At 41.0% G+C, this 26,421-nt stretch overlaps 1 protein-coding gene across 1 annotated transcript; it reads right to left on the reverse strand.

The window, feature by feature from the left end:
• Positions 1–86: 86 nt before the first annotated feature.
• Positions 87–25,948, reverse strand: LOC126379682 (collagen alpha-1(I) chain-like). The gene is made up of 20 exons (XM_050028500.1): positions 25,877–25,948; positions 25,482–25,509; positions 24,810–24,848; positions 22,953–23,765; positions 22,759–22,800; positions 21,702–21,794; positions 21,221–21,250; positions 20,290–20,364; positions 18,054–18,086; positions 16,743–17,570; positions 16,578–16,652; positions 15,831–15,860; positions 8,590–9,852; positions 8,425–8,499; positions 7,691–7,720; positions 5,910–7,280; positions 5,745–5,819; positions 5,189–5,218; positions 2,697–3,749; positions 87–1,273 (listed from the first exon to the last, which is right to left on the reverse strand). Exons 1-20 carry the CDS (start codon positions 25,910–25,912, stop codon positions 1,173–1,175), a joined length of 6,120 nt encoding a protein of 2,039 aa, XP_049884457.1. The 5' UTR covers positions 25,913–25,948; the 3' UTR covers positions 87–1,172.
• Positions 25,949–26,421: the final 473 nt, after the last annotated feature.

The following is a 26,421-nucleotide window of genomic DNA, read 5'->3' on the forward strand; positions in this document are numbered from 1 at the left end:
TTACGTTATTTTCTCTTGATGTCACTGTATTGTTGTCATGTGTGTTTAGTAGTCTTATTGAATACAAAGGACAATAAATGAAACGATTTTTTTATAAAAATAGTTACAATATAATTTCAATGAAAAATATAACAATTTACATTTTTTTTTCATCCTGGTGTCAGGGTGTTTTTTGGTTGCTCGTTAAATGATACATAACAACTTATACATAAGGTATTATTTGGCGATCAATGGTGATTTAAGTCGACAAGGATTTTATCATGGTATATAAGAAGACCGGGTATGCTCTATCCTATGACAAGCCATTGCTAGCCCTTGATGACGTAAGTGTTACCATTAAATTGGTATCTCCAACATTGCAAGGACGCAAGTTTTATTATAGGAAATTAATTGAATTACTGAATGATGTAATTTAATTACTATTACTTATCACATATAAACAAATCATTGAAACTGTACGTACTCGTAAATCTTTTACTAAATGTACAAAATTTCCTTGCAAAGTAAATTAAAAACATTGGACGTGGGTAATTTATTTTTTGCAAATGGCAACGTAGAGGGGGATGACGTCAGATGGGCTAACCTTGAAATGCTAGCTGTCAGTTTTGAGCATACCAGCGGGCTTAGCACCGTAAGCGCGCGACTCTTTCTCGCCTCGACATACGTCACCCGTCACTCTCTCACAGTACTGCACAGAAAGAGACAGACGATCTCTGTCGCGGCGAGAAAGAGTCGCGTGCTTACGGTGGGCCCTCTGGTTTTCTTATACTTACCATGGATTTTATGACACTTGATGTCAAAAATTTAGCTATCATTGGATGCGGTTTCCTATCATAATAATATTTGTAGATGCAGAGTTGCTGCCAAAAATGCCACGATCCTCTCGATTGGTTTCACGATATGTTCCGTGCTTCGGAAGGCACGTTAAGCCGTTGGTCCCGGTTGTTACTTACTGATGTAAGTATGGTCGTTACATGACGGACCTGACTCCAGGGTTGATGAGGTTGGTAGTCCACCTTACAACCCACACGATAAAAAGAAGTAAAATACGCGAGTGTTGATGTTTTGTTTGGTTTTGGCATGGAACTTTGCATCTATGAATATTATGTATTAGGATCATCAGTTTCGGCTATGGCACGTGCCAAAAAGTCCTTGTCGGTATAACAAACTTCTTATTCGAGAAGTCTAGCCACGTTGCTTGGAATGTCTTGGAAGCGATTGAAGCAGATGCAAATTTTTCCAAACGAGCCCTTCTTTGGTGGACGCCATGGGCCTGAAAAAATAAATTATAACTTAAAACTCACAGCCGGACACTTCGAACAAAAAACACGTTTTACACAGACACTACACATTGACGTTATCGTGTACTGTCACTAATATGTATACCCTTTGATACCATGTCACATTAACTTTTTTGCAAATGAAACCGTAAGTCTCATTAAATGTCAAATATGATAGTGCGACAAGGATCTAAAGTGGGTACATGATATTGCTCATGACTGTACGTTACGTCACACCCCGGACACTTCATACAAGCAACCTCGTTTTACACAGACACCATACATTGACATTATAAATACGTGCAACTGTGTGTGTGACGTCTGAGGGCCGCCAAATACAATATCTAATTTAACCGTTATTACTTACTTAGGTAGATTATTACTACTTACAATAGACGTTTTTATGATAATCAGTTAATATTTATTTATTTATTTACCACACAAATCACAAACAAGAAGTTTTGAACAATGAAGGTTCTCAATGTAGGTAAATAATATGCTTTAACTTGATTTAAAAAATCACTGAACTAATTAATTGCGTTCACATTATTTTTACATTAAGCACTTAGCCTAGGTTTAATTTTACTGCAAATTGTTACAATTCAAATTCAATAATTATCTTTATTCAGTAGGTAACATAGTTACACTTTGAATCGTCAATTTTTACATAACGAACGTCTCATCCGCCTAAAACTACTGCAGCTTCTCACAACCTGTATAGCCGGGGAACGAAGCTGCAAGAAAAACCTCCGCTGTCTGAGAACTAGGCAGCTAAATTACTCAATTGTATAACATTTTTTTTTTAAGAACGTCTAGGGCCCTGTCCGTCAGACAGACAGTTAATCCCATGCATTAATATCTTCTAAATGTTTTGATGAAAAATCACCATGATAAATAAATATTTATATAGGCGCCGCGCGTGCGTACCCAGCGCGGCGATTACTGTGAAATCAAATATTAGAATCAGAATGGTCAGACGTAACGTGATAGAATAAGTAATAATACGTATAGAACGGCAATTCTCCGTCGCCCCCCCATCCCCTCCCCCCACCAGCGTCTGAGCTAGGTTTACCTCAACCCCCCGTCGAACATAATTAAGACTTAAATCGTGAAGGCAAAGCGCGGACCGTTATTATTTTTTATCAGCTTAGTTTATATGTTCGAATTTTGAAATTGGACGCCGACGTTCTTTTGTCTGATTCGAATATTTGTTCTCACAGTGATTGCCCGCACTAGTTCGCCTGCGCGACGCCTATAATTTTTTTTCATGCTAATAATTTGCAATAGAATTGAACCACAGCCAAGACACGTTTCGGGAGTTATTAATTAATCTTGAGTAATATCAAATTATAAACACGGTTGAATAACTGTTTTTGTTCTAACGTGACATATAAATTGCGTAAAGATTAAACTTACCGACTGGTCCCTTAGGACCTTTGGGGCTTTTAGGTCCTTTGGGTCCTTTAGGTCCTTTGGGACCTTGTGGTCCTTCTGGTCCTTCTGGTTCGTTGTCACTTGGCCCCTTGGGTCCTTTGGGTCCTTTATGTCCTTGTGGTCCTTCTGGTCCTTCTGGTTCTTCTGGTCCTCCTGGTCCTTCTGGTCTTTCTGGTTCGTTGTCACTTGGCCCCTTGGGTCCTTTATGTCCTTGTGGTCCTTCTGGTCCTTCTGGTCCTTCTGGTTCGTTGTCACTTGGCCCCTTGGGTCCTTTAGGTCCTTGTGGTCCTTCTGGTCCGTTGTCACCTGGTCCCTTAGGTCCTTCAGGTCCTTCGGGTCCTTGTGGTCCTTTAGGTCCTTGTGGTTCTTCTGGTTCATTGTCACTTGGCCTCTTGGGTCCTTTATGTCCTTTGGGCCCTTTAGGTCCCTTGGGTCCTTGTGGTCCTTCTGGTCCTTGCGGTCCTTCTGGTCCGTTGTTACCTGGCCCCTTGGGTCCGTGTGGTCCTTCTGGTCCTTGTGGTCCTTCTGGTTCGTTGTCATTTGGCCCCTTGGGTCCTTTAGGTCCTTTGGGTCCTTGTGGTCCTTGTGGTCCTGGTCCATTGTCACTTGGCCCCTTAGGTCCATTGGAGCCTTGTGATCCTTGAGGTCCTTCGGGTCCTTGTGGTTGTTGTGGTTGTTGTGGTTGTTGTGGTCCTTGTGGTACTTGTGGTCCTTCTGGTCCCTCTGGTCTGTTATCACCTGGCCCCTTGGGTCCTTGTGGTCCTTGTGGTTCTGATCCATTGTCACTTGGCCCCTTAGGTCCATTAGAGCCTTGTGGTCCTTGAGGTCCTTCGGGTCCTTGTGGTTGTTCTGGTCCTTCTGGTCCATTTTTACTTGTGCCCTTGGGTCCTTTAGGTCCTTTGGGTCCCTGTGGTCCTTCTGGTCCTTCTGAGGCCTCTGGTCCTTCTGAGGACTCTGTTTGTTCTGGTTCGTTATCGTTTGGTCCTCTGGGTCCCTTGGGCCTTTGTGGGCGTTTAGGACGTCTGTGTGGGCGACCTGTTAATGGAACAGAAATCGTAAATTGAGTATCCTTTTTATTAGATGTTTTAAGTTTTATTTGTTATTGTACAAGATAAGAATACTATTTATCACACTTTACTTTTTTATGTGCATAGGACGTCTGATTGAGTGATAAATACATTCAATTCAAAATTCTATTGCTTATTTTTACCAAAATACTACGTACTGCTACTACCAGAATAATTACCGAATTATTATATTTTTAAGAATTTTCACTTCTAAATAATTTATTGCTCAGATGTACGTTGACGTCCGTCAACGTACATCGCTTTTACTCGTTGCTTATACTCGTTGCACTTTTTTGTTTTGTATGAATGTTTATGGATGTTGTTCAGCATTTGACGAAATTTGTTGTCTCCTATTTAAATATGTATTTTTACTTTACTATTATTCACTATTATTTGATTTACTTAATGTGCAATTTTATTACAATTTATTATAATTTCGTTTCTTTTTCTTTGGAATGCGTCGTGCCTGTTCGGAGGCGCGACGGTCGAATGGGAAAAATATCATATCCAAGTATTATACTGGCAAAAATTGAACTACTATGCCGACCGGGCTGACTCGAGGAGCTGCGCGCGCGATAGATACTTACACAAACAGACTACACAATACACATACTTACATAATATAATTCCTACTTATTATATTCTATGCATTCGTATTTGTTTATATCAGGTGCGTACTAATTAATTACTATTATAATACTAACATTAAGTATTTATACGTTTTTGTGATAATATATTATATTATGTACACCTACATTCTATTTTAAGTATTATTATTTATTTATTATTATAAACGCTATTTTAAGTAATTTGGTAATATTTAATCTATGTACGAATATTAACGTATATTTATGAAACACGACGTTCGTGCCTCACCCAACAGGGTGCACATAATACCAGCGTCGTGGTTCACGCCGCGACTTGTGCTGAGTGAGGCCTTTTATCTCAGGACGTCCACCACCACCTTATGATCATTGTAATTAACATCCTCCTATGCTTTTGGTAATTGTTTTGTACAAAAAAAAAATGGGATGTTATTGTCTTGTCTTTGTGTGTGGCGTCCTTTTATAATAAACAATTTCTATTCTATTCTATGTAGTAAATTTGTTTGAGCGTCCTATTGGCTTGGCTGTTTTATATGTGTCTAAAACTTTTTGACGTGGCTTATCGCAGAAATTGGCTCAGACGACATCAACTACTGGCCGGACATAATAGCGTTCTGTTGGAATAAATAAAAATAAAAAAATAACCTCATTTTAATGGTCTTCCAAACACTGTTTTGGACTTCTTACTTACTACTTAAGTAATATAATATTCTTGTCAATAAGACATTTTTTGACGTTACTTAATTAAAGGTTTGCCTCATACGGTTTCAACTGAGTATCCATGTGAGCGGAGTATACGTACCATTTATAATAACATATTCGTACTCGACAACTGAAAGGAAACAAAAGACCTGCATTAGTCTCTCTTCCTCACTAATGGGGTGAGTAGCTTGGGGTGAGCTTAAGGTGCATCCCAGCGCACGGAATCATCTTGCCTTTTCAGAGAATTAGGTGGTACAACCCTGCAATGTCCTAACTAACCAAGACAAAAGTCTCACAAAGTGACTTTTCATCTCGTCACTAAATCTCAGAGACTAAAAGTGGTATAAGTCACAAAATTTGCTTGAAGAATCTTTTTAGGACGCAGTTAAGTAGTCATTATGACGAGATTTTGAGAAATTTAACCCCTAAACAGGTCAAACGGCATGAAAAAGCTATTATGAAAATTCTAAACAGCTAAGTACCAGTTGGGTTTCACGCTAACGAAGTCACGGGTATCGTCTTGTAAAGTATTATATTTATTTGATTTGATAATTGGCTATGTGAGGTATAATAGAAAGTATTTTTATTATATTTTAAAATGACAAAATATGCTTTAATTAGAAAGCTCATTTGAAACTGATGAACATAGTAGGTACCTGTGTTACTTGAATCGGTTGCGGTAGTAGTTTGATGATTGTTCGTGCTCGTAGTTGAAGTATTACGTATGATAACTGAAAATAAGATAAATAGGTTTTAGTGTCTACTCACGTCACTATAGAGACTATGAGGGCATATCACAAACATACAAAGTGAAGACTCACCGGTTTGTCTAGGGCCCTTGGGTCGCTTAGGTCCTTTGGGTCGCTTAGGTCCGTCAGGTCCTTTAGGTCCGTCAGGTCCATGTGGTCCTTCTGGTCTGTTGTCACTTGGCCCCTTGGGTCCCTTAGGTCCTTTGGGTCCTTGTGGTCTTTCTGGTCCTTCTGGTCCTTCTGGTCCTTCTGGTCCTTCTGGTCCTTCTGGTCCTTCTGGTCCTTGTGGTCCTGTTGGTCCTTCTGGTTCATTGGCACTTGGACCCTTGGGTCCTTGTGGTTCTTCTGGTTCGTTGTCACTTGGCTCCTTGGGTCCTTTAGGTCCTTTGGGTCCTTGTGGTCCTTGTGGTTCTGGTCCATTGTCACTTGGCCCCTTAGGTCCATTGGAGCCTTGTGGTCCTTGAGGTCCTTCGGGTCCTTGTGGTTGTTGTGGTTGTTGTGGTTGTTGTGGTTGTTGTGGTTGTTGTGGTTGTTGTGGTTGTTGTGGTTGTTGTGGTTGTTGTGGTTGTTGTGGTTGTTGTGGTTGTTGTGGTTGTTGTGGTTGTTGTGGTTGTTGTGGTTGTTGTGGTTGTTGTGGTTGTTGTGGTCCTTGTGGTCCTTCTGGTCCTTGTGGTCCTGTTGGTCCTTCTGGTTCATTGGCACTTGGACCCTTGGGTCCTTGTGGTCCTTCTGGTTCGTTGTCACTTGGCCCCATGGGTCCTTTAGTTCCTTTAGGTCCTTGTGGTCCTTGTGGTTCTGGTCCATTGTCACTTGGCCCCTTAGGTCCATTGGAGCCTTGTGGTCCTTGAGGTCCTTCGGGTCCTTGTAGTTGTTGTGGTTGTTGTGGTTGTTGTGGTCCTTGTGGTCCTTGTGGTCCTTGTGGTCCTTGTGGTCCTTCTGGTCCCTCTGGTCTGTTATCACCTGGCCCCTTGGGTCCTTTAGGTCCTTTGGGTCCTTGTGGTCCTTGTGGTTCTGGTCCATTGTCACTTGGCCCTTTAGGTCCATTAGAGCCTTGTGGTCCTTCGGGTCCTTGTGGTTGTTGTGGTTGTTGTGGTTGTTGTGATTGTTGTGGTCCTTGTGGTCCTTCTGGTCCCTCTGGTCTGTTATCACCTGGCCCCTTGGGTCCATTAGGTCCTTCGGGTACTTGTGGTTCTTGTAGCCCTTCTGGTCCTTCTGGTCCATTTTTACTTGTGCCCTTGGGTCCTTTAGGTCCTTTGGGTCCCTGTGGTCCTTCAAGTCCTTTTGGTCCTTTTGGTCCTTTAGGTCCTTTGGGTCCTTGTGATCCTTCTGGTCCTTCTGAGGCCTCTGGTCCTTCTGAGGACTCTGTTTGTTCTGGTTCGTTATCGTTTGGTCCTCTGGGTCCCTTGGGCCTTTGTGGGCGTTTAGGACGTCTGTGTGGGCGACCTGTTAATGAAACAGAAATCGTAAATTGAGTTTCCTTTTTATTAGATGTTTTAAGTTTTATTTGTTATTGTACAAGATAAGAATACTATTTATCACACTTTACTTTTGTATGTGCATAGAACGTCTGATTGAGTGATAAATACATTCAATTCATAATTCTATTGCTTATTTTTACCAAAATACTACGTACTGCTACTACCATAATATAGAATAATTACCGAATTATTATATTTTTAAGAATTTTCACTTCTAAATAATTTATTTTAATGGTCTCCGAAACTCAGTTTTGGACTCCTTACTTACTACTTAAGTAATATAATACTCTTGTCAATAAGAAATTTTTTGACGTTACTTTAAGGTTCGCCTCATACGGTTTCAACTAAGTATCCATGTGGGCGGGGTATACGTACCATTTATAATAACATATTCGTACTCGACAACTGAAAGCAAACAAAAGACCTGCATTAGACTCTCTTTCTCACTAATTCCATTGCAACATGACACAAATACACGACATAACAATAACTTCATACGACAGCACTACAATATAATATTTGTTACTTTATTATATTATTATTACATTATTCAGTATTATTATTTATTACTATTTATGTATTATTATTTTTGTATATGTGTGTATATGCATGCATATCTTCTTATCGGTGTTTCTTTAATCAAACAATTTGCTTTTGTATTCTTATTTTTTATCAATACCTACATATGTTCGCCTCCATCAAATTGTAAACCGAGGATAGTTATAATTGGCTTATAAATTTCATCTTTGTACTGTTACCTTAAAATGTAAAGCTGTTACTATCCCTACGAATAAATAAATAAAAAATGGGGTGAGTAGATTGGGGTGAGCTTACGTGCCTCCCGAACGCACGGAATCATGTTGCTTTTTCAGACAATTAGGTGGTACAACCCTGCGATATCCTAACTAACCAAGACAGTCTCCCAAAGTGATTTTTCATCTAGTCACTAATTCTCAGAGACTATTTTTTTTAATTTTTTTTTTTTTTGCTTTTATTATGACGAGATTTTATGAAGCTTTTATTTATTTGATTTGATAATTGTTTGAAATGAAAGAATATGCTATACTTAATTAAAGAGCTCATTTGAAATTAATGAGCATATTAGGTACCTGTGTTACTTGCTTCGGTTGCGGTAGTAGTTTGCTGATTGTTCGTGCTCGTAGTTGAAGTATTACGTATGATAACTGAAAATAAGATAAATAGGTTTTAGTGTCTACTCACGTCACTATAGAGACTATGAGGGCATATCACAAACATACAAAGTGAAGACTCACCGGTTTGTCTAGGGCCCTTAGGTCGTTTAGGTCCTTTGGGTCCTTTAGGTCCTTGTGGTCCTTGTGGTCCTTGTGGTCCTTCTGGTCCTTGTGGTACTTCTGGGCCTTCTGGTCCTTGTGGTTCGTTGTCATTAGGTCCCTTAGGGCGTTTAGGTCCTTTGGGTCCTTTAGGTCTTTGTGGTCCTTCTGGTCCTTGTGGTCCTTGTGGTTCGTTGTCATTAGGTCCCTTGGGGTGTTTAGGTCCTTTGGGTCCTTCTGGTCCTTCTGGTCCTTGTGGTCTTTCTGGGACTTCTGGTCCTTGTGGTTCGTTGTCATTAGGGCCCTTGGGGCGTTTAGGTCCTTTGGGTCCTTTAGGTCCTTTAGGTCCTTCTGGTCCTTTTGGTTCTTGTGGTCTTTCTGGGACTTCTGGTCCTTGTGGTTCGTTGTCATTAGGTCCCTTGGGGTTTTTAGGTCCTTTGGGTCCTTCTGGTCCTTCTGGTCCTTCTGGTCCTTCTGGTCCTTCTGGTCCTTGTGGTCTTTCTGGGACTTCTGGTCCTTGTGGTTCGTTGTCATTAGGGCCCTTGGGGCGTTTAGGTCCTTTGGGTCCGTTAGGTCCTTTAGGTCCTTTAGGTCCTTCTGGTCCTTCTGGTCCTTGTGGTCTTTCTGGGACTTCTGGTCCTTGTGGTTCGTTGTCATTAGGTCCCTTGGGGCGTTTAGGTCCTTTGGGTCCTTTAGGTCCTTGTGGTCCTTTTGGTCCTTCTGGTCCTTGTGGTTCGTTGTCATTAGGTCCCTTAGGGCGTTTAGGTCCTTTAGGTCTTTGTGGTCCTTCTGGGCCTTTTGGTCCTTGTGGTTCGTTGTCATTAGGTCCCTTGGGGTGTTTAGGTCCTTTAGGTCCTTCTGGTCCTTCTGGTCCTTGTGGTCTTTCTGGGACTTCTGGTCCTTGTGGTTCGTTGTCATTAGGTCCCTTGGGGCGTTTAGGTCCTTTAGGTCCTTGTGGTCCTTTTGGTCCTTCTGGTCCTTGTGGTTCGTTGTCATTAGGTCCCTTAGGGCGTTTAGGTCCTTTGGGTCCTTTAGGTCTTTGTGGTCCTTCTGAGCCTTCTGGTCCTTGTGGTTCGTTGTCATTAGGTCCCTTGTGGTGTTTAGGTCCTTTGGGTCCTTGTGATCCTTCTGGTCCTTCTGAGGCCTCTGGTCCTTCTGAGGACTCTGTTTGTTCTGGTTCGTTATCGTTTGGTCCTCTGGGTCCCTTGGGCCTTTGTGGGCGTTTAGGACGTCTGTGTGGGCGACCTGTTAATGGAACAGAAATCGTAAATTGAGTTTCCTTTTTATTAGATGTTTTAAGTTTTATTTGTTATTGTACAAGATAAGAATACTATTTATCACACTTTACTTTTGTATGTGCATAGAACGTCTGATTGAGTGATAAATACATTCAATTCAAAATTCTATTGCTTATTTTTACCAAAATACTACGTACTGCTACTACCATAATATAGAATAATTACCGAATTATTATATTTTTAAGAATTTTCACTTCTAAATAATTTATTTTAATGGTCTCCGAAACTCAGTTTTGGACTCCTTACTTACTACTTAAGTAATATAATATTCTTGTCAATAAGAAATTTTTTGACGTTACTTTAAGGTTCGCCTCATACGGTTTCAACTAAGTATCCATGTGGGCGGGGTATACGTACCATTTATAATAACATATTCGTACTCGACAACTGAAAGCAAACAAAAGACCTGCATTAGACTCTCTTTCTCACTAATTCCATTGCAACATGACACAAATACACGACATAACAATCACTTCATACGACAGCACTACAATATAATATTTGTTACTTTATTATATTATTATTACATTATTCAGTATTATTATTTATTACTATTTATGTATTATTATTTTTGTATATGTATGTATATATGTGTGTATATGCATGCATATCTTCTTATCGGTGTTTCTTTAATCAAACAATTTGCTTTTGTATTCTTATTTTTTATCAATACCTACATATGTTCGCCTCCATCAAATTGTAAACCAAGGATAGTTATAATTGGCTTATAAATTTCATCTTTGTACTGTTACCTTAAAATGTAAAGCTGTTACTATCCCTACGAATAAATAAATAAATAATGGGGTGAGTAGATTGGGGTGAGCTTACGTGCCTCCCGAACGCACGGAATCATGTTGCTTTTTCAGACAATTAGGTGGTACAACCCTGCGATATCCTAACTAACCAAGACAGTCTCCCAAAGTGATTTTTCATCTAGTCACTAATTCTCAGAGACTATTTTTTTTAATTTTTTTTTTTTTTGCTTTTATTATGACGAGATTTTATGAAGCTTTTATTTATTTGATTTGATAATTGTTTGAAATGAAAGAATATGCTATACTTAATTAAAGAGCTCATTTGAAATTAATGAGCATATTAGGTACCTGTGTTACTTGCTTCGGTTGCGGTAGTAGTTTGCTGATTGTTCGTGCTCGTAGTTGAAGTATTACGTATGATAACTGAAAATAAGATAAATAGGTTTTAGTGTCTACTCACGTCACTATAGAGACTATGAGGGCATATCACAAACATACAAAGTGAAGACTCACCGGTTTGTCTAGGGCCCTTAGGTCGTATAGGTCCTTTGGGTCCTTTAGGTCCTTGTGGTCCTTGTGGTCCTTGTGGTCCTTCTGGTCCTTGTGGTACTTCTGGGCCTTCTGGTCCTTGTGGTTCGTTGTCATTAGGTCCCTTAGGGCGTTTAGGTCCTTTGGGTCCTTTAGGTCTTTGTGGGCCTTCTGGTCCTTGTGGTTCGTTGTCATTAGGTCCCTTGGGGTGTTTAGGTCCTTTGGATCCTTTAGGTCCTTCTGGTCCTTGTGGTCTTTCTGGGACTTCTGGTCCTTGTGGTTCGTTGTCATTAGGTCCCTTGGGGCGTTTAGGTCCTTTGGGTCCTTTAGGTCCTTGTGGTCCTTTTGGTCCTTCTGGTCCTTGTGGTTCGTTGTCATTAGGTCCCTTAGGGCGTTTAGGTCCTTTGGGTCCTTTAGGTCTTTGTGGTCCTTCTTGGCCTTCTGGTCCTTGTGGTTCGTTGTCATTAGGTCCCTTGGGGTGTTTAGGTCCTTTGGGTCCTTCTGGTCCTTCTGGTCCTTCTGGTCCTTGTGGTCTTTCTGGGACTTCTGGTCCTTGTGGTTCGTTGTCATTAGGGCCCTTGGGGCGTTTAGGTCCTTTGGGTCCTTTAGGTCCTTTAGGTCCTTCTGGTCCTTTTGGTTCTTGTGGTCTTTCTGGGACTTCTGGTCCTTGTGGTTCGTTGTCATTAGGTCCCTTGGGGTGTTTAGGTCCTTTGGGTCCTTCTGGTCCTTCTGGTCCTTCTGGTCCTTCTGGTCCTTGTGGTCTTTCTGGGACTTCTGGTCCTTGTGGTTCGTTGTCATTAGGTCCCTTGGGGCGTTTAGGTCCTTTGGGTCCTTGTGGTCCTTTTGGTCCTTCTGGTCCTTGTGGTTCGTTGTCATTAGGTCACTTAGGGCGTTTAGGTCCTTTAGGTCTTTGTGGTCCTTCTGGGCCTTTTGGTCCTTGTGGTTCGTTGTCATTAGGTCCCTTGGGGTGTTTAGGTCCTTTAGGTCCTTCTGGTCCTTCTGGTCCTTGTGGTCTTTCTGGGACTTCTGGTCCTTGTGGTTCGTTGTCATTAGGTCCCTTGGGGCGTTTAGGTCCTTTAGGTCCTTGTGGTCCTTTTGGTCCTTCTGGTCCTTGTGGTTCGTTGTCATTAGGTCCCTTAGGGCGTTTAGGTCCTTTGGGTCCTTTAGGTCTTTGTGGTCCTTCTGAGCCTTCTGGTCCTTGTGGTTCGTTGTCATTAGGTCCCTTGGGGGTTTTAGGTCCTTTGGGTCCTTGTGATCCTTCTGGTCCTTCTGAGGCCTCTGGTCCTTCTGAGGACTCTGTTTGTTCTGGTTCGTTATCGTTTGGTCCTCTGGGTCCCTTGGGCCTTTGTGGGCGTTTAGGACGTCTGTGTGGGCGACCTGTTAATGGAACAGAAATCGTAAATTGAGTTTCCTTTTTATTAGATGTTTTAAGTTTTATTTGTTATTGTACAAGATAAGAATACTATTTATCACACTTTACTTTTGTATGTGCATAGAACGTCTGATTGAGTGATAAATACATTCAATTCAAAATTCTATTGCTTATTTTTACCAAAATACTACGTACTGCTACTACCATAATATAGAATAATTACCGAATTATTATATTTTTAAGAATTTTCACTTCTAAATAATTTATTTTAATGGTCTCCGAAACTCAGTTTTGGACTCCTTACTTACTACTTAAGTAATATAATATTCTTGTCAATAAGAAATTTTTTGACGTTACTTTAAGGTTCGCCTCATACGGTTTCAACTAAGTATCCATGTGGGCGGGGTATACGTACCATTTATAATAACATATTCGTACTCGACAACTGAAAGCAAACAAAAGACCTGCATTAGACTCTCTTTCTCACTAATTCCATTGCAACATGACACAAATACACGACATAACAATCACTTCATACGACAGCACTACAATATAATATTTGTTACTTTATTATATTATTATTACATTATTCAGTATTATTATTTATTACTATTTATGTATTATTATTTTTGTATATGTATGTATATATGTGTGTATATGCATGCATATCTTCTTATCGGTGTTTCTTTAATCAAACAATTTGCTTTTGTATTCTTATTTTTTATCAATACCTACATATGTTCGCCTCCATCAAATTGTAAACCGAGGATAGTTATAATTGGCTTATAAATTTCATCTTTGTACTGTTACCTTAAAATGTAAAGCTGTTACTATCCCTACGAATAAATAAATAAATAATGGGGTGAGTAGATTGGGGTGAGCTTACGTGCCTCCCGAACGCACGGAATCATGTTGCTTTTTCAGACAATTAGGTGGTACAACCCTGCGATATCCTAACTAACCAAGACAGTCTCCCAAAGTGATTTTTCATCTAGTCACTAATTCTCAGAGACTATTTTTTTTAATTTTTTTTTTTTTTTGCTTTTATTATGACGAGATTTTATGAAGCATTTATTTATTTGATTTGATAATTGTTTGAAATGAAAGAATATGCTATACTTAATTAAAGAGCTCATTTGAAATTAATGAGCATATTAGGTACCTGTGTTACTTGCTTCGGTTGCGGTAGTAGTTTGCTGATTGTTCGTGCTCGTAGTTGAAGTATTACGTATGATAACTGAAAATAAGATAAATAGGTTTTAGTGTCTACTCACGTCACTATAGAGACTATGAGGGCATATCACAAACATACAAAGTGAAGACTCACCGGTTTGTCTAGGGCCCTTAGGTCGTTTAGGTCCTTTGGGTCCTTTAGGTCCTTGTGGTTCTTGTGGTCCTTGTGGTCCTTCTGGTCCTTGTGGTACTTCTGGGCCTTCTGGTCCTTGGGGTTCGTTGTCATTAGGTCCCTTAGGGCGTTTAGGTCCTTTGGGTCCTTTAGGTCTTTGTGGTCCTTCTGGTCCTTGTGGTCCTTGTGGTTCGTTGTCATTAGGTCCCTTGGGGTGTTTAGGTCCTTTGGATCCTTTAGGTCCTTCTGGTCCTTGTGGTCTTTCTGGGACTTCTGGTCCTTGTGGTTCGTTGTCATTAGGTCCCTTGGGGCGTTTAGGTCCTTTGGGTCCTTTAGGTCCTTGTGGTCCTTTTGGTCCTTCTGGTCCTTGTGGTTCGTTGTCATTAGGTCCCTTAGGGCGTTTAGGTCCTTTGGGTCCGTTAGGTCTTTGTGGTCCTTCTTGGCCTTCTGGTCCTTGTGGTTCGTTGTCATTAGGTCCCTTGGGGTGTTTAGGTCCTTTGGGTCCTTCTGGTCCTTCTGGTCCTTGTGGTCTTTCTGGGACTTCTGGTCCTTGTGGTTCGTTGTCATTAGGGCCCTTGGGGCGTTTAGGTCCTTTGGGTCCTTTAGGTCCTTTAGGTCCTTCTGGTCCTTTTGGTTCTTGTGGTCTTTCTGGGACTTCTGGTCCTTGTGGTTCGTTGTCATTAGGTCCCTTGGGGTGTTTAGGTCCTTTGGGTCCTTCTGGTCCTTCTGGTCCTTCTGGTCCTTCTGGTCCTTCTGGTCCTTGTGGTCTTTCTGGGACTTCTGGTCCTTGTGGTTCGTTGTCATTAGGGCCCTTGGGGCGTTTAGGTCCTTTGGGTCCGTTAGGTCCTTTAGGTCCTTTAGGTCCTTCTGGTCCTTCTGGTCCTTGTGGTCTTTCTGGGACTTCTGGTCCTTGTGGTTCGTTGTCATTAGGTCCCTTGGGGCGTTTAGGTCCTTTGGGTCCTTTAGGTCCTTGTGGTCCTTTTGGTCCTTCTGGTCCTTGTGGTTCGTTGTCATTAGGTCCCTTAGGGCGTTTAGGTCCTTTAGGTCTTTGTGGTCCTTCTGGGCCTTTTGGTCCTTGTGGTTCGTTGTCATTAGGTCCCTTGGGGTGTTTAGGTCCTTTAGGTCCTTCTGGTCCTTCTGGTCCTTGTGGTCTTTCTGGGACTTCTGGTCCTTGTGGTTCGTTGTCATTAGGTCCCTTGGGGCGTTTAGGTCCTTTAGGTCCTTGTGGTCCTTTTGGTCCTTCTGGTCCTTGTGGTTCGTTGTCATTAGGTCCCTTAGGGCGTTTAGGTCCTTTGGGTCCTTTAGGTCTTTGTGGTCCTTCTGAGCCTTCTGGTCCTTGTGGTTCGTTGTCATTAGGTCCCTTGTGGTGTTTAGGTCCTTTGGGTCCTTGTGATCCTTCTGGTCCTTCTGAGGCCTCTGGTCCTTCTGAGGACTCTGTTTGTTCTGGTTCGTTATCGTTTGGTCCTCTGGGTCCCTTGGGCCTTTGTGGGCGTTTAGGACGTCTGTGTGGGCGACCTGTTAATGGAACAGAAATCGTAAATTGAGTTTCCTTTTTATTAGATGTTTTAAGTTTTATTTGTTATTGTACAAGATAAGAATACTATTTATCACACTTTACTTTTGTATGTGCATAGAACGTCTGATTGAGTGATAAATACATTCAATTCAAAATTCTATTGCTTATTTTTACCAAAATACTACGTACTGCTACTACCATAATATAGAATAATTACCGAATTATTATATTTTTAAGAATTTTCACTTCTAAATAATTTATTTTAATGGTCTCCGAAACTCAGTTTTGGACTCCTTACTTACTACTTAAGTAATATAATATTCTTGTCAATAAGAAATTTTTTGACGTTACTTTAAGGTTCGCCTCATACGGTTTCAACTAAGTATCCATGTGGGCGGGGTATACGTACCATTTATAATAACATATTCGTACTCGACAACTGAAAGCAAACAAAAGACCTGCATTAGACTCTCTTTCTCACTAATTCCATTGCAACATGTCACAAATACACGACATAACAATCACTTCATACGACAGCACTACAATATAATATTTGTTACTTTATTATATTATTATTACATTATTCAGTATTATTATTTATTACTATTTATGTATTATTATTTTTGTATATGTATGTATATATGTGTGTTTATGCATGCATATCTTCTTATCGGTGTTTCTTTAATCAAACAATTTGCTTTTGTATTCTTATTTTTTATCAATACCTACATATGTTCGCCTCCATCAAATTGTAAATCGAGGATAGTTATAATTGGCTTATAAATTTCATCTTTGTACTGTTACCTTAAAATGTAAAGCTGTTACTATCCCTACGAATAAATAAATAAATAATGGGGTGAGTAGATTGGGGTGAGCTTACGTGCCTCCCGAACGCACGGAATCATGTTGCTTTTTCAGACAATTAGGTGGTACAACCCTGCGATATCCTAACTAACCAAGACAGTCTCCCAAAGTGATTTTTCATCTAGTCACTAATTCTCAGAGACTATTTTTTTAATTTTTTTTTTTTTTTTGCTTTTATTATGACGAGATTTTATGAAGCATTTATTTATTTGATTTGATAATTGTTTGAAATGAAAGAATATGCTATACTTAATTAAAGAGCTCATTTGAAATTAATGAGCATATTAGGTACCTGTGTTACTTGCTTCGGTTGCGGTAGTAGTTTGCTGATTGTTCGTGCTCGTAGTTGAAGTATTACGTATGATAACTGAAAATAAGATAAATAGGTTTTAGTGTCTACTCACGTCACTATAGAGACTATGAGGGCATATCACAAACATACAAAGTGAAGACTCACCGGTTTGTCTAGGGCCCTTAGGTCGTTTAGGTCCTTTGGGTCCTTTAGGTCCTTTAGGTCCTTGTGGTCCTTGTGGTCCTTGTGGTCCTTCTGGTCCTTGTGGTACTTCTGGGCCTTCTGGTCCTTGTGGTTCGTTGTCATTAGGTCCCTTAGGGCGTTTAGGTCCTTTGGGTCCTTTAGGTCTTTGTGGTCCTTCTGGGCCTTCTGGTCCTTGTGGTTCGTTGTCATTAGGTCCCTTGGGGTGTTTAGGTCCTTTGGATCCTTTAGGTCCTTCTGGTCCTTGTGGTCTTTCTGGGACTTCTGGTCCTTGTGGTTCGTTGTCATTAGGTCCCTTGGGGCGTTTAGGTCCTTTGGGTCCTTTAGGTCCTTGTGGTCCTTTTGGTCCTTCTGGTCCTTGTGGTTCGTTGTCATTAGGTCCCTTAGGGCGTTTAGGTCCTTTGGGTCCTTTAGGTCTTTGTGGTCCTTCTGAGCCTTCTGGTCCTTGTGGTTCGTTGTCATTAGGTCCCTTGGGGTGTTTAGGTCCTTTGGGTCCTTCTGGTCCTTCTGGTCCTTCTGGTCCTTGTGGTCTTTCTGGGACTTCTGGTCCTTGTAGTTCGTTGTCATTAGGTCCCTTAGGGCGTTTTGATCCTTTGGGCCCGTTAGGTTCTTGTGGTCCTTCCTGTTCCTTGTCATCCGGTCCATTGGGCCCTTTAGGTCCTTGTGGTCCTTCTTGTCCTTTGTCAATCGGTCTCTTGGGTCCCTTAGGTCCTTGCAGTCCGTTGTCGTTAGGTCCTTCTTGTTGTTGACCATTGTCGGTTGGTTGTTGTTGTGGTGTTCGTTTTGGTCCACCTATTTTAGAAAATGTGTATTAATTATAATTTGTTTTACTGATCAATAAGACACGATAATTTATTATTAGTTTATATTTATTTGTTGCAAAACTTCTATCAAACTCTTTATACATACGGTCACGAGCATTAATATGTATACACTTTGGTACCATGTCACATTAACTTTTTTGACAAATTGAACTATAAGTCTCATTAAATATCAAATATGTTAGTGCGACAGAATCCTAAAGTGGGTACATTATATTGCTCATGACTGTACATGGCATGTATTTAAATGTAGGTAAAAGATTAAAATTATATAGGATGAACGAGTAAGAGAGAGACAGTTACGTGTGTGAGTGTGTGAAAGAGAAAAGATAAGAAGACCTGTTCGGTTAAACAGAGTGGAAGAGCGAGAGGTATGAAAAAGGAAAGAGACAGAAGAGGAATAGAGGTCGCCAGTGTTGAGTACTTCGTTATTATGTTAAACTGTTAGACCCACCTTTGACTGTATAGATCTTTTTCACCACGGTTTCTGCAAATAATAAATAAAATTGTATTTTTTGGGTACTACCCTCATCATTAATTTAAGAGCCTCTTGTGGGCGGGAGCCATGGTAGCCCACTTTGAGGTCGCAGGTTTGAATCCAGCATAGGCCTATACAAATGATGGTCGAATTTGCTTTGGAATTGTCCGTTGTCATTTGATACTTTGGGCTCTCTACGTCCTATAGGTCCTTGTGGTCCTACTGGTCCGTTGTCATTTGGTCTCTTGGGCCCTGAGGTCCTTTAGGTCCTTGTGGTCCGTTGTCATTTGATCACTTGGATCCTTTAGGTCCTTTAGGACGTAGCTGCTTACTAAGACGGGATTTTGTGAAATTCAACCCCTGAGGGGATATAAAAGGGGTGGGAAAATTTGTATGAAACTTCTATAGGTAGTTGAAACCTCACTAGGATTTCATTCTAACGAAATCACGGGTAACAGCTAGTTTACCGACTTTAAAAAAGGAGGAGGTTCTCAATTCATCATCATCATCATCATCAGCCGTATGACGCCCACTGCTGGGCATAGGCCTCCCCCAAGGATCTCCACGACGATCGGTCCTGCGCTGCCCGCATCCAGCGGCTTCCCGCGACCTTCACCAGATCGTCGGTCCACCTTGTAGCGGGCCTACCCACTGATCGTCGTCCGACACGTGGTCGCCACTCCAGAACCTTTCCGCCCCATCGGCCATCGGTTCTCCTCGCTATGTGTCCTGCCCACTGCCACTTCAGCTTTGCAATTCTTCGAGCTATGTCGGTGACTTTAGTTCTCCTGCGGATCTCCTCATTTCTGATTCGATCGAGCAGGGAAATACCGAGCATAGCTCTCTCCATTGCCCGCTGAGCGACACCGAGCCTCCTCACGAGACCCATAGTAAGCGGCCACGTCTCACTGCCGTAGGTCATCACTGGCAACACGCACTGGTCAAAGACTTTCGTCTTGAGACACTGAGGTATTTTGGACGAGAAGATATTCCGCAGCTTCCCGAACGCTGCCCATCCGAGTTGGATCCGACGAGAGATCTCTTTCTCGAAGGTGGACTTACCTAACTGGATTATTTGTCCTAGGTAAATGTACCGGTCTACAACTTCGAGTGTAACGTTCCCAACCTGAACTGGAGTGGGTGCGACATGGTGGTTGGACATAATTTTTGTCTTTGCCATGTTCATGCTAAGACCCACTCGTTGGGGTGCGTTACTGAGATGCTCGAGCATGGTGTTCAGGTCTTCCAGGGTCTCAGCCATTAGGACTATATCATCGGCAAATCGAAGGTGCGTCAGGTACTCGCCGTTGATGTTGATGCCAAATCCTTTCCAGTCCAGAAGCTTAAAAATATCCTCCAATGCAGCAGTGAACAGTTTCGGAGAGATGACATCTCCCTGTCTCACTCCTCGCTGCAGTTGGATCGGATTAGAGCTCTGGTTCTGTACTCGAACTGACATAGTGGCATTTTGGTAGAGGTCCCTTAGCACTTCGATGTACCTATGGTCCACTTGGCACCTCTAAAGAGACTGCAACACCGCCCAGGTCTCGATCGAATCAAAGGCTTTCTCATAGTCCACAAACGCCAAGCAAAGTGGCAGATTATACTCTTCGGTCTTCTGTATAACCTGCCGCAGCGTATGGATGTGGTCTATGGTGCTAAAGCCTTTTCGGAAACCGGCTTGTTCGGGAGGCTGGAAGTCGTCAAACCTGCAAGCGAGACGATTCGTAATGACCCTCGAAAACAACTTGTAGACATGGCTCAGAAGCGAGATAGGTCTGTAGTTCTTCAGTAGGGCTTTATCACCTTTCTTGAAGAACAAGATCACCTCGCTTCCACTCCATGCCCTCGGCGTTTTGCCCTGAAATATGACGGAATTGAAGAGCCTTTGGAGGACTTTAAGTATTGGCGTTCCGCCCGCTCTCAGAAGTTCTGCTGTGATTCCGTCATCTCCTGCCGCTTTGTTGTTTTTGAGTTGTTTGAGGGCCATCCTAATCTCGTACAGGCTGGCGTCCGGGATATCTTCAGTGTAGTGTCGGGTAGGCTTGGCTCGAGGGTCTCGAGCCATGCTTTCGCCTGATGTTTTCGTGGAATATAGCTGTCTATAGAAACTCTCAATCTCCCTCAGAATTTCGGGAGTCGACGAAATGGTTCTCAATTCGACCGTATATATTTTTTTTATGCTTGTTCGGGGATAATAATAAGTACTTACCTGTGTTACTGGAACCACTAGAGCTCGTCGTTTGTTGAGTTGAAGAACTAGAGGTGGTCGATTTTTTGGAAGAAACTGCAGAAAAAAAATGATTATTTTTTTTATCGTCTCCCTTTTTGCGGGGGAAAATTAGAAGCTAGTGATTAGGTCACTGGAGGTCCGGGTTCGATTCCCGATGGGGACATTGACGAAATCACTTTGTGAGTCTGTCTTTTGTTTGGTAACATTGCAGACTTCAATCACCTTTTTTTTATGTGACTTATTGATTGCCGCAGATGGCATTAACTACTTGGCCGGAACCTCAATCACCTTATTGTCCGAAAAAGTAAGATGAGTAAGAAGCACAGGCTTCGGAAAGAGCCCGAAATAGAGCAGCGTGGTGGAGTATGCTCCATACCCCCTCCGGTTGATAGAGGGGAGCCCTGTGCCTAGCAATGGGTCGAATACAGGCTGTTTATATTATGTATGTATCCATATAGGTAAGTTTGTCGTTGTCATAAATCCAGTGATATGCCGTTCGCAATTTGGGAATATTCCCGGCAGCAAAAATGCGCAAAAGTTTTATAAAAAGAGCTTTATTACAAAGCCTTTAGGCAGATAAGATCAGAGTACAAAAAATAAAAAGTAAAGTGTCCTAACTATAAAAGAGTTTTTACAACAAGGATATTCCCACTTTGGGAACATTCCTGGGAATGACACTGTGTTGCTTCGTTTCCACTGAACGCATTTTCATACTGTATTTGAGTTACAAAGTTTACAACACGACGCCCTGAGCCGAGATTCGCGCACAACTGGGCACCCTCAGGCCTGTTGTCTTAAACGTTGTACCGGGTGAGAGCCTTCAGCGCTCCCCATTTGTCCGGCCAAGTAGTTAATGCCATCTGCGGCAAATCTACAATAAGTCACGTCAAAAAAAAAATTTACAGCTTACCTTTCCTTGTAACGGGTGGACTAAGCTCATCTGAAACAATATTAATTTGCGTTAAAAATTTTCATTTATTGTATATATTTTACTATAATATAACAGTAAGTACAAATATTACAAAAACAATAAAAAAAAATACGAATAAAATGAAGCAACAAAAAAATATAAAAATAAATATTTTTTTTTTCATTTGATTTCTATTATAAAAAGTCAAATTATTATGTAAGCAAAATTAACAAAATAAAATTTAATATACATTAATTAAATTATGTTAAAGATTAAAAAAAAGTATGTCATATTTAATGATAATATATTATAATATAGTCCCATAGTGAGTGAAGTCCTTTACCGGGTGAGAGCCTTCAGCGCTCCCTATTTGTCCGGACAAGTAGTTAATGCCATCTGCGGCAAATCTACAATAAGTCACGTCAAAAAAAAAAGAGTGAAGTCCTCAAGTCGCGGACGTAAATGTCAAATACCAAATTACCTATATCTTTTGGAGTCAAGCGAAGATCGTATTCAAGGGTTCCGTTGACCAGTTCCTTCCATGTCTTCACCATGTATTTCTTCATCACTGGACCTGTGAAGAACATACATACACATACAAACAAACTCGCAACAACAAATGAACATCTAAGAACAAAACAGACCCATGCGAAACAAAGAAAAACAGGGGGTTAAAATGGCCACTTCGAAGCAATTCATCTAAAAAGCAATATTGCTATTTGACATTTGTTTGCTTGTATTGCACACTTACTCTTATATTATGCGCAAATGTCAAGTTTCAATATTGCTTTCTCAGATGAATTGCTTCGATGTGGCCATTTTAACCCCCGAAACCGCTCAACATTTATAAGACGGTTTTTAAACAGAAACTTTGTAAATACGGTTATTATAAGATTAATAGTGATTATTTAGAAAATATTAACTATCTGGGAACTGATATTAGGCAGACAAATTGCTGATTTGTATAACAATATTTTATGTGTTTTTTTTTTTTTCAAGAACGTCAAAAGCCCTGTGCCGAGGTTTTTCTTGCAGCTACTTTTCCCCGGCTATACAGGTTGTCAGAAATAGACAGTTTTTATCATCATTCGTCCGATCGATACGTTTGTCACTTGACTGGGCGCCAAGAAAATCCGACTTTTAAATTAACTACTTGAAATTATTAAAAAAAATATGTTATTTAAAGTAACGTAAAGTAACGACCTCCGTGGTCCAGTGGTGAGCGTTGGGCTCACGATCCGGAGGTCTCGGGTTCGAATCCCGGTGGGGAAATATCACAAAAGTCTCTTTGTGATCCCTAGTTTGGTTAGGACATTACAGGCTAATCACCTGATTGTCCAAAAAGTAAGATAATCCGTGCTTCGGAAGACACGTAAAGCCGTTGGTTACTACTTACTGATGTAAGTAAGTAGTCGTTACATAAGCCATGTCAGAGGCCATTGGCGGCTCAATAATAACCCTGACACCAGGGTTGATGAGGTTAGTGATTCACCTCACAGCCCACACGATAGAAGAAGAAGATTTAAAAGTAAACTTACTGCTGAAGAACCTTTTCAGGAGCTGGAATGTTGGGTCTGACGCTGAAACGAAAGAAAAGTTATTAAAAAAATATAAATTGAATTTGAGTAACATGTTTACCACAATATATCGCTTTAAAATTTTTTAAAATAAATATTAACTGTTGTGTATTAACGGTTCTGTCATAAAAAATGTAATAAACAGTATTTTTTACCTGGTAAAGGAGAATCGGGCTTTGGTTTTCCACCTTTCCGGGGTCTGGGTCCATCGGGTTGAGGGTTAGATCCGTCATCTTGGGGGTTAGAGCCATCAGGCTGTGGACTAGAGTCGTCAGACGTGGTTTCTTCGATAGTTTCAACAGTTTCCGTTTCTGATGGTTCTCCATTATAAACCTGATCAGGGTTTATTGGTTCAGTAATTGGGGTGTTTATGCCATTGTCGATAGTCCTCTCTGGTCCTATTTGTGGGGGCAGACCACCTTGGTCAATGGTTACCCACTTACCAGGGGGACGTAGTGGTTGCGACTGTCCATCGCGAGGTTTATCTGGGTTTTCAGGGTTTTCTGGAGCAACCAGACCACCATCGTCGATCTTTACCCACTTATCAACAGGTTGTAATGGTTGCGACTGTCCATCGCGAGGTTTGTCTGGGTTTTCTGGAGCTACCAGACCACCATCGTCGATCTTTTGCCAAGTTTCCCTCTGGGGTGGGAGACCTCCTTCGTCAATCTCCACCCATTTGTTCTCAACAACTGTGGGTTTGCCGTTGCCAATCTGTTTCCAATCCCTGGAGCTGACAGTTTCGCTTCCACTGGACTCGTATGTGTTGGAAGACCGATAACCGTTTTGGTTAGAGCTGTCCAATTTCTGCCACTTCTTAACGCTGCCAGAAGGGTAGTTGTAGGAAGAAGAGCTTTCAACCGTCTTCTGGTTCTGTTGGTCGGAAGACCAATACTGGTTGTTGTAGTTATTCCAGCGTCTCTGGGAGTCATATTCGTTGCCATATTTATACCAATTGTTGTTCACATCTGTAAATAAATAGGGTCGTGTACAGTCATGAGCAATATAATGTACCCACTTTAGGACTCTGTCGCACTAACATATTTGACATTTAGTGAGACTTACAGTTCAATTTGTCAAAAAAAGTTAATGTGACATGGTACCAGAGTGTGTACATATTAATGCTCGTAACCGTACTAGGTTCAAGATAAATTATGAAATTGTGATTATCAAATAAAGACAGATCTAAAACTAACGAAAACCATTTTCTTTTTTCTATTTAACATATTTAAGAATTTTAATCAAGACGCACGTTAATAAGTCAGACATCGCGTTTTTCTATGACGTCAGAGTGTGCTATTTAGTAATTTCGCGTTTTGACGTTTAGTAAAAAATAACTGATTTGACTAGTTGGAAACTAGCCTATTGTGCTAATTCTATTAAAGTAATTTGGTATTATATTATAATGTATGTACACCATTAACACATGTTTGTGGAACACGATGTTCGTGCGTCACCCAACAGGGTCCACATAATACCAGCGTCGTGGTTCACGCCGTGACTTGTGCTGAGTGAGGCCCTTTTATCTCAGGACGTCCACCACCACCTTATGATCATTTCGACAAACATCCGTCTTGCTTATTTGTAATTGTTTTAGTGGAAATTTAATATGATGTTGTTGTCTTTTTTTGTGTGTGGCCTCCTTTTATAATCATCATCATCACCAGCCCATTAACGTCCCCACTGCTGGGGCACGGGCCTTCCCTATGGATGGATAGGGAGATCGGGCGGTGTGGTGGTTTGAGCACCACGCGGGCCCAGTGCGGATTGGTGGTTATTAAAGACTGCTAATGCAGCCGGGACCAACGGCTTAACGTGCCTTCCGAAGCACGGAGGAGCTCGAGATGAAAACTTTTTTTTTCTGTGGTCACCCATCCTATGACCGGCCTTTGCGAAAGTTGCTTAACTTCAACAATCGCAGACCGAGCGCGTTAACCGCTGCGCCACCGAGCTCCTCAATAAACCTTTTATAATAAACTATTTCTATTCTACTCTATAAAACAAAAACTTACTCTTTTTAAATATTGGTGCAGACGTTCTTTGGAGTGATTCTGTAATACAAAAAGAAACATGGTTAGATATCAAAAAAGAAGGATTTATAACTATCTGAAGATTCCCAATATTCCAATGGGGTAATACATCTATCGCAAGATGAACTAAGTACCCGCACCTCACCGAGCTTTCTGATAGACCAACGTGATAGGTGAGCCGTATCGCCTTCTATAATGGTCGAGCCAACTCTAAATAACTCAAGTCCCCGGTAAATACAAGTCCGGTACCGGGGATCGAACCGGCGCTGCCCGTTTGAGAAGCAAGCCGGTGTACTACAAAACCACAGTGAGTACACTTTTTTTTTTTTTAACGTGACTTATTGTATATTTGCCGCAGAATGCATTAACTACTTGGCCGGATAAATGGGGAGCGCTGAAGGCTCTCCCGGTACAACGTTTAAGACAACAGGCCTGAGGGTGCCCAGTTGGGAGCGAACCTCGGCTCAGGGCGTCGTCTAAGAGGAAAAATATTAGAAAGAATTAATCGACTCTAGTGGGTCGATAGCGATAAGCGCTGAATGAGGGAAATCGTCGACCACGCCGGCGGAGTCGGTATCGGGGTCCTGAAGTTTTTGGTGTCGCGAGTGAGTACACTAAACTGTGCTTAAAGTAAGGACTTAAATATCAACGTACCATTTGGTGCTGCTTGAACGCTCAGAACCTGAAAGACAGACAGAAATATTAATAGCAAAAATTAAAAATAAAAATGGTAGCAAAAATAATGTAAAAATAATCAATTGGTGGTTATTTATAAACCACAAACGACGATGAATATAACAAAAATGGTGATGAAAATTACAAAAACGTTGATGAATATAACAAAAACGTTGTTGTAAATTACAAAAATGTTGATAAAAATTACAAAAAGGATGAACATTACAAAAACGTTGTTGTAAATTACAAAAAAAAATATGAAAATTACAATAAACGTTGATGAATATTACAAAAACGTTTTTGTAATTTTCATCAACATTTTTAAATTACAAAAATGTTGATGAAGATGAAGAATAAAATTATGAATAACTTACACTGAGCACGCACACCAGCGCTACTGCGAGTGCCATCTTAGCCTTCGGATCTAAAGATCCTAAAAGACTGAGAGAGTCAAAATGACTATGCCTGCCTACCGAGAAACCGTAGTTTTATACCCCAAAACCCTCCCTGTACAAACAGACGTGCTTAAACATAAAAATTCACAGACGGGTAATAAATTACTAATTACAACTGAACCAATACTGACCATTGTTCATAAGTAGTCATAAACAATAGAACAGACAGCGATATTTGCTTTTCGAATAAAATATTATAGAAGGAAACTACGTCAGAAGATTGCGTCGATTGGTGATTGCACTGGACAGGTCTATCTTGGTACTTAATACATACTCACGCCTATTTCCCACCGGGGTAGGCAGAGACTATAGAATTCCACTTGCTTCGATCCTGACACACTTCTCTTGCTTCCTCCACATTCATCAATGGCTTCATACACGCACGCCCGTTCAGAGTAGATCGTACTAAACCTTTTCTAAGGTCATCTCCAATTTGGTCAATGTAAGTCCTTAATGGAACTGAA

Source organism: Pectinophora gossypiella, chromosome 29 (genome assembly GCF_024362695.1).
Source record: "Pectinophora gossypiella chromosome 29, ilPecGoss1.1, whole genome shotgun sequence".
Taxonomy (NCBI): Eukaryota; Metazoa; Arthropoda; class Insecta; order Lepidoptera; family Gelechiidae; genus Pectinophora; species Pectinophora gossypiella.